The sequence below is a fragment of the Epargyreus clarus genome, unplaced genomic scaffold, assembly GCF_041222505.1.
Source record: "Epargyreus clarus isolate Ecla_fem2 unplaced genomic scaffold, WU_Ecla_fem_2.2 ptg000003l, whole genome shotgun sequence".
Lineage (NCBI taxonomy): Eukaryota > Metazoa > Arthropoda > Insecta > Lepidoptera > Hesperiidae > Epargyreus > Epargyreus clarus.
The window spans coordinates 3,728,736-3,744,993 of NW_027332211.1; the positions used below are offsets into that span (position 1 = coordinate 3,728,736).

Here is a 16,258-nt window from a genome sequence, read left to right on the forward strand (position 1 = left end):
AAATCACGTTATTTAAGTACGCATTGATAAATTTTATATTTCATTGACTATCATGATAATGAAGAGAAGGTAGCTAAGCGGTTTGCGAGGTCGAAGTTAAAGCTCGGCGAATATTTTGTGCTATGTAAATGCCATCATTACACCGGTCGCGATCCGTAGCTCTAATCACTCCATATAAAAACTAAAGCTAAGCTATTAAATGTATTTCACACAACTATAGGTACCTCGACCTCGCAAGTTGTTTTAGATCTGGGTTGCCATAACACCTGTAGTAGAACAAAGTGATAGACTGTCTCACATTTTAAATAGTCTCATAAAAGGTAAGAAATGAAGCATACAGTAAAAGATTTTTATTTTTCATAATCCACATAAATACAAGTCATAGAAGGACATGCAACATCCGATTTCATATGTCTTTTAAGTAAGAATGAAGATCTCTATCAATATGAATATGTTATCCATAATCAAAATCCTTAAAGCAGAAAAACAATTACATAACATAAAATTATTTTTTATTGTTCCTTTGAGACATCTAATGTACAAAGGTTAACAGATACAGATCGAGTTATCTACATAAACATGTTATCGTTAAAGCCTGGAGGGGGCAGGTGGTCGGCGTCGGGTGGGGGCGGGCGGCGGCCGGGCATGGGACCGCCCGGCGGGCCGAACGGGTCGAAGCGCGCCCCGGGCGGTACTGAACCCCTGTGAACATTTAATAAAAGAAGTAAACAAGATAGTATGACAATAGATGCTGTTGAAGACAGCTAGGTAATTAAACTACTTGTAATTTTGCACACTTTACTGGAATTGTGTTGTATTGTTTACAACATATTTATGACAGATATTTAGGAGACCATATTTTCACAGTGTAACTAAATATATGTTAACAATTTTAATGAGCCTTTCTTTAAATATTTAAGATAAAGTTATACAAAATAAATAAAAACACAATAGCTAAAATACAGACCTTGGTAGTCCTCCAGGGATGCCAAGACCAGGATTCTCCAGGTCTCTTCTTGGTTGGAATGGATTAAACAGCATGCCACCACTTCCAACAGGCGCAAATGGATCTAAATCCGATCGTCCAATATTTGGCATGTGTGCAGGTGGCAAGTCCCTGTGCAACCAGAAGGTACATAATAAAGAAATAAATATTTATAGTCCTCATTAGTTCAATGTGTCGCCATTGCAGTGCAGTTATCACATGCTCAGCAATTAAAGCATGGTTTTAAATATAACTCTAATTACTTTTAATGCTAGTGCAGCTCTTTGTTATTTCCTGTTTAACATGAAGACATTATATAGGCGAAATAGTAAAAAAAAAATATAGGTTACCATAAATTGTGGCTGTCTGGACGAGGTATCATTGATGACCTTGATGGAATCCTTAGAGGATCATCATGAGGTATGTTGCCTTGATCTACAAGAAAAATTAGTCATTTTACATAGTATCTAAATTGTAATAGTAAAAATGAAATAGGTAATGCTTGTATATAAAATGTTGATAATATATAATTATTATGGATGTATTAGTAATTTTATTTCCCTTTTCTACATTTTAAGTTTCATAGTAATATATACATTTTTAGGTACTATACATTTTTAGTTCCATTATTACAATCTTATACATAAGCCATAAAATTATGTTACATTTATAGCTTGTCTGAGTTCAACTGTGTGCCTTAAAACATTGAACATTCCACTAATCTTTACCATATATTGCTTCATGGAAAAATGCTACGAGTACTTGTAGAAGGAGGCTATGCCTATCAGGTCATTCAATCATAAAAGTTGCAACTAGTGATATATTTTAAACATACTAGGAGTCTGTGTCTGTGCAGATGTCGTAGATCTGTTTGTAATGGGATTTATCAGATCCCTGATGAGATTGTACATCACTTCTTTGTGGTTCGGCATCAACTTGTCAATAGGTCCACTGAGCTCATTCACCGTGCCCTCAATGCTGAGTGCAACATTGGTCACTGCCAAGTCATCTGTTTTCTGTGAAGTAAAATAGTAATAGGTTATTACTTATTTATTTGTGATAGCTCCATTGGTATCATATTTTAATAAATATATTGTTGAGAGTCTGCAGTTGCTTTAATAGTGTTGATGTTTGATTTTATTTTACATCACACACACTAGTCATAATTTTAATTGTCTTTTGTTGTTATTATTAGATACCACAAAACAAATGTGAGCAACTCTATACACAAGAGCTTCTGCCTTAAATAAATCATAGATGTGTTGCTTGCTACTAAACGGCTGAACCTATAATTGTATTGATTTCTAATAAAATACATTACCATGAGATTGATTATGAGGCTCCCATCAGAATTAAGTCCATGGAGTATGTACAATTTGTCATCAAGGACATATCTTAGGACATAATTTTCATTTTCATTCCAAGCAGTCGGCAGCAGTTCACTTTTTTCTTCATGTCCAGTTAATGTGCTCTAGAATTCCAAAATTATGTTTTTTAAATATATCATGACTTGATCATAGTTCCAATTATAAGATTTAACATACATTTATATAAGAGATGCGCCGAATAGTGGTTTCACTGAATAACCGAATACCAAATAATATTCAGTTTAACCTTTACCGAACCGAATATTCGGCCGAATTATTCAGTTTACTTATTTATTTATTTATTAAAACTACTAAACGTATTATTTAAACGTACCATTTCTTTATTGTCAATTTGCCAGTTATGTGTGTTCATTAACACTTGTTGATTTGAGATTTAAAAATGAATACTTATTTAAGGTTTAAAATAAATGTTGACTGTACTAACTATAGAGTCAGTAATAAATGTGTTGACTTAAGGTTTCAAAATAAATGTTGATTTGAAGTTTAATTGCTTGATTTTATTAGCTATATTCAACACATTGTTCATAGGATTTGAGTTTGACTTATAATATAACATAAATCTTACATAAGAAGTTTTGTGTTGTAGTCCTGTACCATGTCGGGTACACAAGAAAATATAAATACTCAAACCGCATAATTCTGCTGAATACAAATAGCAAAAAAGATGCCGAATACTCCGAATACCGAATACCAAACGAATATTCTGCGCATCTCTAATTTATATATTTGACTTGTATTAATTAATGCAGTAAGATTTTTACTTAAAAGTTAGAAGTGCACCTATCCTTACTCATAATGTAGATCTTAACCAATATTCATAGTTGGGGAACATTCAGCACATTTTGGAGTTAATAGTTTTGATTTTTGTTATAGTACTATATCTACATTTCCATTGTTCCATTTATCTTAGGAAACTTTGAAGACATTCAACACTAACTAGCCGCTCCAGGTCTTCACCAGTAGAGATTACAATTTTTTACTCTCCATGTTATATTTACTGCCGGGCACATTGGGACAAAGAAAAAAATCCTTTCTATTAGAATATAATATTTCAGAGAAAATGTACAATAACATATGAATCTATGCATGTGATGAACTAATTATTTTAGTAAGCCTACCTCGTCGCCGACACCAACGTTGCGAAATCCTTTTTTAGTCAAATTCCAATGAACAAACGCCATAAGAACGTCGGATTTTCGTTTAATATCTCTCTCAACTGTCTTAAAAGTTAGATCCCAACCGTAAAGTGGATTTGAAGCCATTTTGTGAAGTCGATTTCAAAAACAAGTACGAATATGTTTGTACCGGTGTGATGGTGAACACTAAATTATGGAATGCTGTTTTCACATACACACACTGGGATCTCAAAACAAAAAGTAAAAAACAACTTATTATAAGTAATTGGATCTTATGTTCGCAAATACAATACAGAATTAAAGAATACACAATTTTGACATTTAAAAAGTCAACAAAGACACTTCGATGACAAATTCAGGGTGGCAGAATGAGTTGACTTTTTTTGACAACGTTGTTCCTTTATAGCATGAAATATTATAAATATTTCGCATTTGGCTACTTGACACTTTTTGGGAAACTGTTTTAATGAATTCATATACGTATTATATATGCCTTTCATTGATCATTTTTTCGAAAAAGGGCTATTTATTAATAAAAAACATATTTTTATTACGGTAAACGGAACGTTACGCCAAAACAGGCGGTCAAGTGTCATTTCGTAGCGTGACGTCAACACATTGAAAATATAGAAATAAACTTCGACGTTACACATACTTCAGGTTTCGATGTGATCGACAGGTTTCGATGTAGTGACGTCACATGACATTTGAGGCAGCACTGTCGCCGTTTTGGGATTTAAAATCCACAGATAAAAAATCGAAAATTTCTTTTTAAAAATTAAAATACTTAGAACATATTAAAAAATAAACGAAATACTGCATAATTTATGTTTACTTATAAGCTATCATATCCAACATATTTCATATTTTATTGTTATAACTGTCAAGTACCCATTTATCTTTTTTAACATAGACATTACTAAGTTATTGTAAGCATATTTTAAAAAAAAATATATTGAATGCCATTTTTTTTTGCTTTTGACAAAATTCTTAATGGATATTACTTAATAATAATATTAATGAAACATAATGCAATACTCTTTTTTTCTTATTATTAAATTTTACTTCGATATTCTATTATTTTTTGTGATGTTGTAGAACATTTTTTGTGAAGTTAACTAAAAACCGATATTGTACCAATTTTCGTATAGTACATTGTACCTTCATCGAAGTTGGCAAACACTTCACTACAGTAGCGTAAAAAACAACATGGCGGGCAGTGTCATCTCGGGAACGTCGTGAATATAACGTGAAATAATGAATTTTGTTGTTTTAGAATATGGGTGAATATGTGCAATAGTTTATCATACATTGTTGTGGAAAGTGTTGTGTTTTGATTATATCTGTGTAATTTGAGTGTAATAATGGCCTCGGATAAGATTAAAGTAGCCGTTCGGGTTCGACCCTTTAACAGGCGAGGTAAGCTGGTTTCGTATGTATTAGTAATAAATAAAGAAATTCGCAATCGCACAGGTGACTACGTATACTTGAGTTTATCTTTAAAAAGTCCGTGTGCCAGATAAAATTTACTGTTCAATGTACATTATGACAAATTTTGTTCGACTTACAATATTTTACACACAATGATAAATAATATGTGTTTACTGAAATAATTTGTACTATAAAATTGTATTACTGAAGAATGTTATGCTATTATATAATTTGAAAGTGTAATTAAAACTTATTAAAGGAAACTGGGTATGTGGTTCCTATCATGGTAATATATTTTGTATAATAACTTAAGCAGAAAGTGCTATATGAAATTAGGTATTTTTTTAGTATCATGATACAGTAATTTAAATAGAATGTGAGTCAAACTTCACACTTGATTTCAAGTTTTACAGCATACGGTTAAGTTATGCCATTTTTTCTTAAAGACTGAAGTAAAATTGTGCTATTTAAAAATTTTAAAATTCTATTACCCATAAAATTGTCGTATAAAGATATAAACATTACACATTACATATTTCATTGAAAACATATTTTGGTCATTTTTTGTGTAATAAGTGAACAACACTAATTGCTCAAATGAATTACATTTCAAATTGAATTAATATTATGAATTGCTGCATGTCATGTCAGTATGTGATTTCCTAAATATGAAATATACATTATAAAAGATAAACCAATGGTTATAATAACATGACTGTATTGTTTATATAGCCTGTATCCATTTTAGACAAAATTTGTATAGTATTTATAATATGTACCTAGCGGTAGGAATTTTACTAAATTTTAGTGCATAATAGGTTGCTTAATGTTTATGATTTCAGTCTTTTCACTTATATTTACATAGTAATCTCATAGCAATTATTAAAAGATGTGCTATGTCATGTCTCTCATGTTTTTTTAATTTACAGGGATTCATATTTCATGGGTATGTCTTATTTATTTGTTCACCACTAAAAGCAAAATGTAATTGTCTGGTAATTTTTATTACAACTATAATCTGGCAATCTAGATAAATATGCCTTGTATTGTATAAATCAAGTAAATCATATTTTCACAGTTGCATGCAATTATGCAACAAAATACCAACTCATTAAAAACTCGAAAAAGGAGGTCAAACATTTCTTGGCACATTATCATCAACAAAATTTGCATTAAGCAGTAATTCCACGCTCTGTAATTACTTTAAACAAGCAGCAATTATGTTAAGTACTACTGCCGTATTTTCTATTAAAATTATCTGTTTGTCTTTTTGTATGTTTGTGGTTTAAGTAACTTAAGAATTCCTTCTAAAATGATTCTAATTAATCTAAATATATATAACTCAAAGGTGACTGATTGACATAGTGATCTATCAACGCACAGCCCCAACCACTGGACGGATCGGGCTGAAATTTGGCAAGCAGGTAGATGTTATGACGTAGGCATCCGCTAAGAAAGGATTTTGATCAATTCTACCCCCAAGGGTATAAAATAGGGGATGAAAATATTACTTCGTAACGTGAGCGAAGACACGGGCAAAAGTTTGTGCCTAATATACCTAATATATCTTAAATGATGAAATATTAATAGGAACATTTATTTTATAGGCATGATATAAAGATATTAAGCAATTTTTGTATTTCAATTAGCATCACCATTGGTATGTTCATCTTTTTCTATATGGCTATAGCACTTATGATGTTATGTTCTGGATAGAAACAGGTTTACTTATTTATATTGTTTTAACATAGTGGTAGTGTAGAGTTAGGAGTGTATATTTCTATGATTGATAGGTGATACTTGAATTCTTATTATTCTTGTTTAGGATAGCTTATAAATATCAAAAAATATGGTTTAATACACTGTCTGAAATTCATCTTTTTTAGGTAGCTATTTTTTCGATTATAAAAAGAAATCCAAGTTGTCATCATTACTATTTTTTTGTACCAGAGTTTTCTAGTATGCAGTAAGAACTTCTGATGGACTAAATAACTTTTTGTTTTTATCTTTCATCAATCACATAATAATAGCATTGTAGAACTCAATGAAGTCAGAGTTAATTATATGATGAATGATGTACTTGTGAAATTGAAAACAGTTGGAATTTATTTGTGTAGTTGTGATAAGTAGGTGCCCCAACAATTGCTGTTGTGAACAACATAGCTTCACATTCTGCAAAAAATAAATGTACAAATAAAGATTGCTATACCAAGGTCGTAAATGTTGTAATTACAATTAAAATGACTGTGCAATTAATAATTTTATTTCATTAAACTAACAATCTAAAGCGATTATGAAGTGATGAATAGTTAATGAATATGGATTATTGTTAGTGAAAATCGCAAATGCTAACTGCAGTTGGAGCTGATCTAATGTTGCAATACAATGTTACGTCAATACGCCAGTCCACGTCCAAGTTCCACAAACAGGTTTAATAGAGGTGATAATTAAATATCGCTGTTAACTGCTATCACTACGCTCGGGCTATATTTAATGCAATTATGTTGCACAGTAGTAAGTTTCCTTAAATAGGATTTTTTAAAAGAGATTTTGGTATTTATTTCCTGCTTTGTTTGGCGTTTGTACATTGTAAATTTCACTTGCCGTCGATTTAACAAATGAACTTGTTAAAATCAACATATTCAGGATGTTCAGATAGGTAGTTCTGCAATTTTCACGTTTCCCTATCACGTTGTTGCCGCAGTGCCATTAACCCGTGCATTGATCCGAATTAAGTGATGGTTTACGTAGCATTAGCATGCCAGTGTTGCCAATTCGAAGCCGTTATTTTTGCATACGCCGTCTGCAGCGATTGTCTAGCGACAAACTAGTGGAACCGGATTTGAAAGAGGATCGCCGCGGACGCAACGTCCGACCTCGGCCTGAGTCACCACACCCACACGCGTGTAGACACACACCATGTTTGTGTGCAATCATTTCAAGTTCACAACTGAATATCGATCGTGTGCAATTCATTTTATCATAGCATCGTTGTGTGCGTTGTATCGATTTGTTGCTTATCGTTACTGGTTATATAACAAAGAGGACTTTTACTCTATATTACGTTTTTCATCTGAATGTCTGTCTCTCGTTTTTTAACCGGTCTCTAATTAAACTTATGGGAGATATAGATGGTACACCTACTCCAGGAGCCTGAATATTTGAATAAACATTCTATAATATAATAAGAAAACTAACTAACGGACTCACCGAATCGGTTTATTCGATGTTTAAATCCAGTTGCTCTTTAAATTCAAAATATTTATACATTCATATTGTAGTCGTAGATCCAAAATAGATTTTGACATGAGTAATGACTTCGAAAATCACAGAAAACGATAATCAAGACAATACTTATCATGCAAGATTGCAATCAAACGCAAGCCTATTAAAAAAATCAATACCAATGTTTCCAGTGTCACCATGAATTCATTCCCCTATCCCAAGCAATATACACAACTGTATATTCGTATACACAGACACAAGCTAAATAGGCGATTGATATTCAAGTCTGTTCCGTGAGTTAATTCGCCGAACGACGGAGTGCAATTTACTTTATTATATCGTAGGTACTTACGCAATTACCCTTATCTTTCTTACAGTCAATGTTTGTTTTGATTGCGCTTGTGTTTGCTTCAAGAATATTGATATTAGTAATTAAAAAATAGTGTAAGTGATCACCGTCGCGTGAAGCCCTCAAGATATTTGAAAATCAGAAGAGATTTTTTATATATAGGAGTAGCTAACGAGCATGCAACTGATGGTAAGTGCTACCGCCCATGGACATCTGTAATCAACCCTAGATTCGATTATAGTAGATGCCTACCTGAGGTCGACCACAGATCCGCCGGTACCCCTGAGGACGAAGCTGGAACGCCTCGGAAAGTATGTCTCCCTTACCACACCCATCAAACCATAACACAGCAGCGCTTAACACTGCTATTATTTGGTAGAAATACGTGTGGAGGTGGTGCCGCCAGAGTCGAACCACAAAGGGTTCTAACACCTTTAAAATTTAAATTAATTAAATTGAGGCGACTTTATAGTCAATATCTTTTGCAACTTATTTGAAAACTTCCGAGAATGTTTCAGACAGAAATATAGACAATAGATAGTATCAACATATCAAGGCTAAGGAATTCATAATTTTCCTATCTACTGCTACTGTGTTACTTGTAAAACTTACGTCATCTACCTAGTTATTGATGTCATCACTAGTAAGTGTTAAAAACGTGAATAGTCACATGATGATATGTATGTATATAATCATGTAGGTAAATACCTCTATTACCCCATTGATTTCGTGTCATATACAGAATCAAATAGCATTTAATTTAATTAGTGATGAAATTTTACTTAACTAATCAACTTTACTCATTGACGTACATACGTTCATCATAAATTCAATAAAAATGCGGTAGTTCCAGTCGTTAGTTGTTAAATTCAGTGCTCTACATTTTTCGTTGTCTCACTGCGGTTGCCAAGATATCAAAAAACTTAGATTTGCTTGACAAGCAGTCGCCTATTTGTCAATAACGCCGTCTATGCAAATTCGCGACAAGTACAAGCAAAGACGTAGGTCGATTGTTTGTCGAAACTTCAAACAAGTCTAGTTATTTCTAATAGCCTATTACTTATAGTATTAAATATTTTACAGGAAAAATAATGATAGGCTTTGCAAACCATTAAATTTATTGTAACATAAAAGAAATATAGTTGATTGATCTGAGATTGAACGTGAATCTGAATTTTTGAATTGAAGATCTGAATTTAAAGTGTCGACGAATGCGCTAAATGACTTAATACTATAACTCTTATGGAGTAGCAAAGTTCGAAAAAAAGCCTACACTCATCTATGCATACAAAGATTGCCTGTGCTGTGGGGACCATGAACACATTGTTCGGTAATGCACACAAAGTAATGTTTCATTTATCTTACACTCCATCGCAAAAGAAATGTCGCAAAATATGTATCTCTTACGCAGGTCCTCTATAAGAAAATGTAATATTATACTATTCCTCTCATTTCCCACAGAACTCGAGTTGGGGACGCAATGTGTCGTGGAAATGGATGGGCAGCAAACTATATTGCAGTATCCGCAATCCACACACGACAAAGAAAGGTAAGGCGTTCAACATTTTCCATTTTTCGCAGAGAAAAAGAAAAGACGCGACAATGAAAAGGGTGATTGCTACATATTTTAAAGCTTGTCCGTTATATTGTTTCGTCTAATAAAGTGTATTATTTTTCATATCATTTATTATTCTAACTGATCATTAAGTATCTAGTTTAAAAAACCTAGACCATGGCCAATTAAAACACTAATAGAGTTCAGTCAAAAACCTTAATTGCACTTTCACTACCTCTTCACGTCAGTATTGACTATCTACTTATAACGGTATAAAGGTCATTGAACTTTAACGTAAAACCCAGAAAGTGAAACACAGGATTCGTGGTTAAAAATAAAATTAAAAATTAAATTGTATTTCCTAAGCTCTGTATTATTTTATCGTCCACATCAGTGGAGTTTACATAACACCGGTCTACAGAATTTTTGAGCATGGGTTATACACACGTTATATTTATTGCTTTTATACCTAGAAATAAGAAAAATACCAGAAAATAGTTCTGAATTTACTTTTATGTGTATAAATTGGAAAATTCAATCAATGAAAATATAGGGTCTCCTACCATGGACTTCCGAACTTTGAAAGTTGATAACGGTCATCTTATTGTAGCTACATCTGTCAAATTAGTTTTAATTTATTCAGTTTGCGTTGCCACATTATCATGGACGATTATAGCATTCAACAACACGAACAAATAATATTTTTTTTGTATAAAAAGCTATTCTGTTCGGGCAACGCGTGCTACAATCGTCCGCTACCGCGTGGTCGCCATAATCGTCCTACCGAAAGGACTATTCGCAATCTGGTGGATAAATTGACGTCTACTGGGTCAGTAAATGATTGACTAACATCCGTATATCAACGAAACGGAAGATCTGCCGAAAAGTGTGCAATAGAATCTGAGACAGTCGATTTCCCGTCGCCCATAAGAACTCTGCCTTTTGCAGACCATAACCATAAAAGCCGTGCAGACATTTGAACGATGTTATATTCTACACATAATTGCAGCAATAGGTCCTTCAAACGAATAAAAAAAAAACCGATAATATATCACACACAATTTGTTTTATATAATTTTAAAGATAGAAATTGCTCAATGAAAGACCCTATACATGAAAAATGGACACAGTTGATTTATTAAAAGATACACAAACATCAATAAAAGATACAATCTTATAATAGAAGTTTTAAAATAGAATCCAAGTATTTATTAATGAACACTAAACAGTCGTTGGTAGATCCGGATAGCATGTTTTCTTTGATTTTTTATCTTTGAGTGGATTCACAATACAAAAATACTCGTAAGAATCTATGCGATGATCACTGAGTATCCTTCAAATTTTTGCAAACTTTTTTTTTCACCTTGGTACCAACCTACAATAAAACGTACATATTATAACCTAATTAAAATTATTATAAAATAGTTATTAAAATAAAAAAAATAATATAAACTCACCGTCCAGAATATTTCTGCAAGTGTTACCTGACACAATATGTGAGGCCCATATTTTATCTCGATTTTTAACAGGTATACAGTATACAGATGGAAGTAAGTTAGTATGCCTCGGAAATCTCTAAATTTCTACATAAATCGTACTTTTTCTCTCTTACTTTCATAAATTCGCCACAAATATAACGAAATGAGTCGGCGTCTCGTTTACAACTTCTCGAAGTCATTTTGTACAGACTGATACAATGAAAAAAAAATGAATTACTTTATTCCACTGAAATAAGCAATCACTTACTTTCGTACACAAGGAGCGATGCAAGAAACACTACACTCCGCCCCCTTGCCACTCTTTTGACAACGTTAATGCGCCAAGACCGACTTTTGGACTCGAAAATAAAAAAATGTTAAATTGCTCTAATTTCTATAAAAGCAAATATTTTTGATTTGTAATTTCATTTTTTTATATATATTTGCTTATATAATCAGAATATATTAAGTAAAACTCATGCACAAAAAAAAAATTTAAAATTGTTGACCTATGTAATAAAAATAGCAAACAAACAAGCAGTCGATCTGGTGTTAAGTGGTCACGGCGTCCAGACGTGCTTATTACCACAACAAATAGGATAGTTTCTTCCTCATATTTTATGGTTCAATACTACTTCGCCCATTGTTAATGGTAAAACTATCCAGTGTTTTGCAATTACGAAATAATGAGTAATCTGTCTAATATATGCTTAAATAAATATTTTCCTAAATATTAGAGAGATTAATGGTTATTTATTAATGACAGCCCTTAGTAGTTATAGTCTCAGATAAAGAAATGTTATATAATATATTTCATAATATTACTATCTCTATAGATCTATTTCTGATAGCAAATCTATTTCTGTTCGATCTGCAAGAAAAGCTGTTACAGTAAATCACTAGTCGGATTCTGATCGGATCGGGCGTTCACATGAAACTCGTAAAAGGCTTATGTTCTATAGAACGTGTCCCATATCAGCCTTATAGCATGAAGTCAGGCTTTGGAACACATAAAACTGGATTTCTATGGAAGCGTTAGGTATATTTTCTGCTGACAATTTTGCTCAGTTTAATACTATGCAATAAGTATATTCAGAGTCCTATATACTCGTACATACTCGTACTCATATTTTCACCTGGGAGATGTGGCCTTAATCTTTCTTATTCTGAGAGGAGTATTCTACCTAGCAGTCAGACAATAATTTCGATATGATAATTAACACTGCGTTTTAAAGTTCATCTTAAAAAGGATATTGTTTGAGTGAAACATTTTTTTTTATATAATATAGGAGTAGCAGACGAGTATGCAGTCCACCTGATGGTACGCGGCTACTGCCACACATGGACATGTGTGCATGTCCATGGGCCCCCCCACCCCCAACCCTAGATAGGATTAGATATTCCTACCTGAGGTCGGCCACAGATGCGCCGCTATCCCTGAGGACTAAGCTGGAACGCCTCGGAAAAGTATGTCTCCCTTACCACACCTATCAAAACGGAACACAGCAGCGCCTAACACTGCTGTTATTAGGTAGAAATAGGTGTGGCGGTGGTGCCGCCGGAGTCGAACCACCAAGGGTTCTACCACCTTCAAATCACATCTCTATGATTGAGTATTTTAAGACGATTACGAATCCCCAAATTTTTTATAAGCTGCCTAAAACTTGAAGATTTTTAAGTGTTTATATTTACCTATGTTCACTACTATATACCTGTAGTCTTGCTTATAGTTTTTTTTTTACTTTAAAATATATTTTTCCAAATTAATTGCATCAATGTTTTTATGTAACATATACGCGGTTAATTAAAATATTTCATGTTAAAGACACCGAAAGTAAAATGTGTTGAAATTGTTGCAAATTGAATTTTTCAACACTTGTAACGTGCTAAAAATGCGATTTAAATCAAAGGAACAATTTATCAATTGTTTCGTAGTATATCGATAACTAATCTGACCTCATGAGTAGTCCTTGTGCTAGATAAAGATAAAAGAGATATAGCCTAGCGGAAGAGTTTATAATTAACGATACCACTTTTGTACCTATATCGTAGTTCTTGCGGAAGTATTCTGTTTATGATGTGCTTTGTTTATAAATATAAAGGGTTTTTACTTGTTTTTTGTTATATTGAATTAGCAAATGACAATGACATTGACAAGTAACCCCATGTTGATTTGGAGTCCTATCTGAAGTCAAAATTGGAAGGTACGAACGCTTTGTGTAACAAATAGTTGGCTCTACATTGAAGTTTTTAGACCTAACTCTACAGATTACAATAGAACTCGGCCATAATACGTCTTGGACTTGCTAAAATACGAGTTTTAGCAACCTCACGCCTGATTATATTGATCGTGTCTTATTTATTAAGGTTAATCAGAAAAGTGACATAAATAGGGAAATGTAGTATATTTCGTAAAGCAAAAAATAGCAGTAGTATTACCATGTCACACCTAAAATAACTTATAAATAATAATAAACAATCACTCAGTCGCGACACCCACGGGAAGAGTGGGCAGCCCTGTTCTTCGGCGAGCGCATACGGCCTAGCACTAGCATAGGCGTATTAAAATAGAAACCTTAATGTGTACGGAACTGGAACTAATTGAAGGAAACTTTTGTTATTTCCTCTAATTTCCTTCATGAGTCATCGCATCGCAAAATTAACGGCATTGTCCGTTTAATGCAGATGGCCGGTCGAGATGCTCTGATTGGCGCGTTACCTCGAACGTTTACGCAAGCGGCGTATGCGCATAAACTCGGCGCTCGAATTAAAAATGTTTTTAATTGTTGCTAAATTAATATCAATCCGTTTTTGTGTCAAGGTGTTAAAACGTACGTTCGTAAAGACAAAGTCCTAGGTGATTCAATACTCCGTGTGTTGTCTGCTGTGAATGGACTTAATAAACCCTGTTTTGGCACCCACGCAAAATGCGGTGTTGTAACTGCTGTTGTAATTGGTTGAAATATAGTAACAATTAAGTATTTAATGAAATAAAATATTTGCGCGGTTGTGGTTTGAAGCGTGTAGAAAGTAGAAAGGTAGGCACATTATATTGTCAGATGAACTATGAGTGCTGTATTAGCACGTAAAACGATTTAACTATTTGACTGAACTCAATTCAGGCAAATTGCGTACTTTATCGTTTCCTATTCAGTAATTAAAAATGCTAAATCTCTATCTTCAATATCTTCTTAACGTCATCAATATCTTCTTAACGTTCTTATTAAAAAAAAAAAAACTAATGATAGGTGAACAAGCTGGTCAGTCTACGCGCATAACAACATGTGAGTTAATATGTTATGACGTGACTCTATATCTTTGGCAAGTAAAAAACTTGATAAGATTGCCTTAATTGGCTAATCTTAGATGCTTGAAAATAAAGTACATATATTAAAATCTTATTAATAACAACAGAGAGTTGGCCCACTTTAAAAGAAAATCAGGACGGCCGTTTCACCTTAGTGGTCTTACGAGTATGTTTAAGGGGATATCATCAGTTTCAACTTGGAAGACGTAGCAAATGATTTGTCGTTTCGGTTCGCACTTTTGTTACGTATAAAAAGAAAAATACAAGGTATGTTTGAGATGGTAACAGTAACTGTTTGATTAACGTTAATAGCTAACTAATATGCTTATTTTGTAGTTCAACATGAAAAAAAATATGTTATAATTTTTGTCTATACTATAAAATCAAAATAAATATTAAAGTTTAGGTATAAAGTTTAGTAAACCTAACATAGGAGTAATTCCATTCACCACATAATTAAATTGCGAAAATCCTTCTGGCTTAGAACAGAATTCCGTGTAGTGGGGTAGTAATTATTAGCTACAGCTGTAGTGGAGTGAAAATTTAATGATAACGAAGCATCTGGTGTCGTTTATCTCGGACCGCTAGCCTCGACCTTAATTGCTTAGCTTTATCTACAGAAAAAGAACGGAAAACTCTCTGCACTGTTTTGTTTTTATTCTTTTTTCATTCGTTGAGTATTCTTATCATTAATCCGTAGTACGACATATTCAGCAGAGTCATCGGTGGGAATTAAATTGAATAAAAAACATCGCACACTGGTGGTTCCGTACCAACATGAAATATTAAACAGTATTATTTTTAAGGATAAACCTATAATACTAATACTGTAGGTAGTAAATTCAAGTGTATGTAATATCAAATGTTTATAATAGTATCTGTAACTGTTCAAGAGATAGAGCCCTGTGACTGACATACAGACAGCGGTATCTTAGTAATAGAGTCTCGTTTTTATCCTTTGGGTACGGACTACGGAATCCTAATAATTCGCCAAGTACGAGTCGAACTCGCACGTGGAGGCTTCCGTATCACCAAATGTTCATTATTTTTTACTTATTTTTTTTAAATAGAATGTGCTGGGGTGATGATGAATGATACGTAAACAATGTATAATAAAATTATAATAACTATATTAAAATATGTTTTATGGTTCTTATTTGTATTTATTATAATACCAGTTATTGTAGTAAACGGATTGTAAAAAATTCAACCGACTTCTTAGTACGGTTTAACAGTTAGATCGAAAAATGCCGAAAAAATCTGGTTTGTTGTATGGAGACCCCGTTTAATATTCAGCTTTATGTTATTTTTAGTATTTGTTGTTATAGTGGCCACCGTTATGCGTCCTCCGTAAATCCATGTGTCTATCAATTACGGTTCCGGAGATATAGCCCTGTGACAGAC

At 33.0% G+C, this 16,258-nt stretch overlaps 2 protein-coding genes across 13 annotated transcripts in view; one reads left to right on the forward strand and one right to left on the reverse strand.

Annotated features, from left to right (window-relative positions):
* Positions 1-337: 337 nt before the first annotated feature.
* PI31 (Proteasome inhibitor 31 kDa) lies at positions 338-3,858 on the reverse strand. The gene is made up of 6 exons (XM_073083951.1): positions 3,492-3,858; positions 2,307-2,456; positions 1,821-2,001; positions 1,336-1,420; positions 968-1,117; positions 338-702 (listed from the first exon to the last, which is right to left on the reverse strand). Exons 1-6 carry the CDS (start codon positions 3,633-3,635, stop codon positions 570-572), a joined length of 843 nt encoding a protein of 280 aa, XP_072940052.1. The 5' UTR covers positions 3,636-3,858; the 3' UTR covers positions 338-569.
* An 855-nt stretch (positions 3,859-4,713) lies between these two features.
* Khc-73 (Kinesin heavy chain 73) overlaps positions 4,714-16,258 on the forward strand; it is a 176,277-nt gene continuing 164,732 nt past the window's right edge. For all 12 annotated transcript variants that reach the window (XM_073083972.1, XM_073083989.1, XM_073084013.1 and 9 more), the window contains exons 1-2: positions 4,714-4,928; positions 9,976-10,063. In XM_073083972.1, coding sequence (XP_072940073.1) covers positions 4,874-4,928; positions 9,976-10,063 — 143 coding nt within the window. In that variant the 5' untranslated portion in view covers positions 4,714-4,873. The remainder of the gene's footprint in view (positions 4,929-9,975; positions 10,064-16,258) is intronic.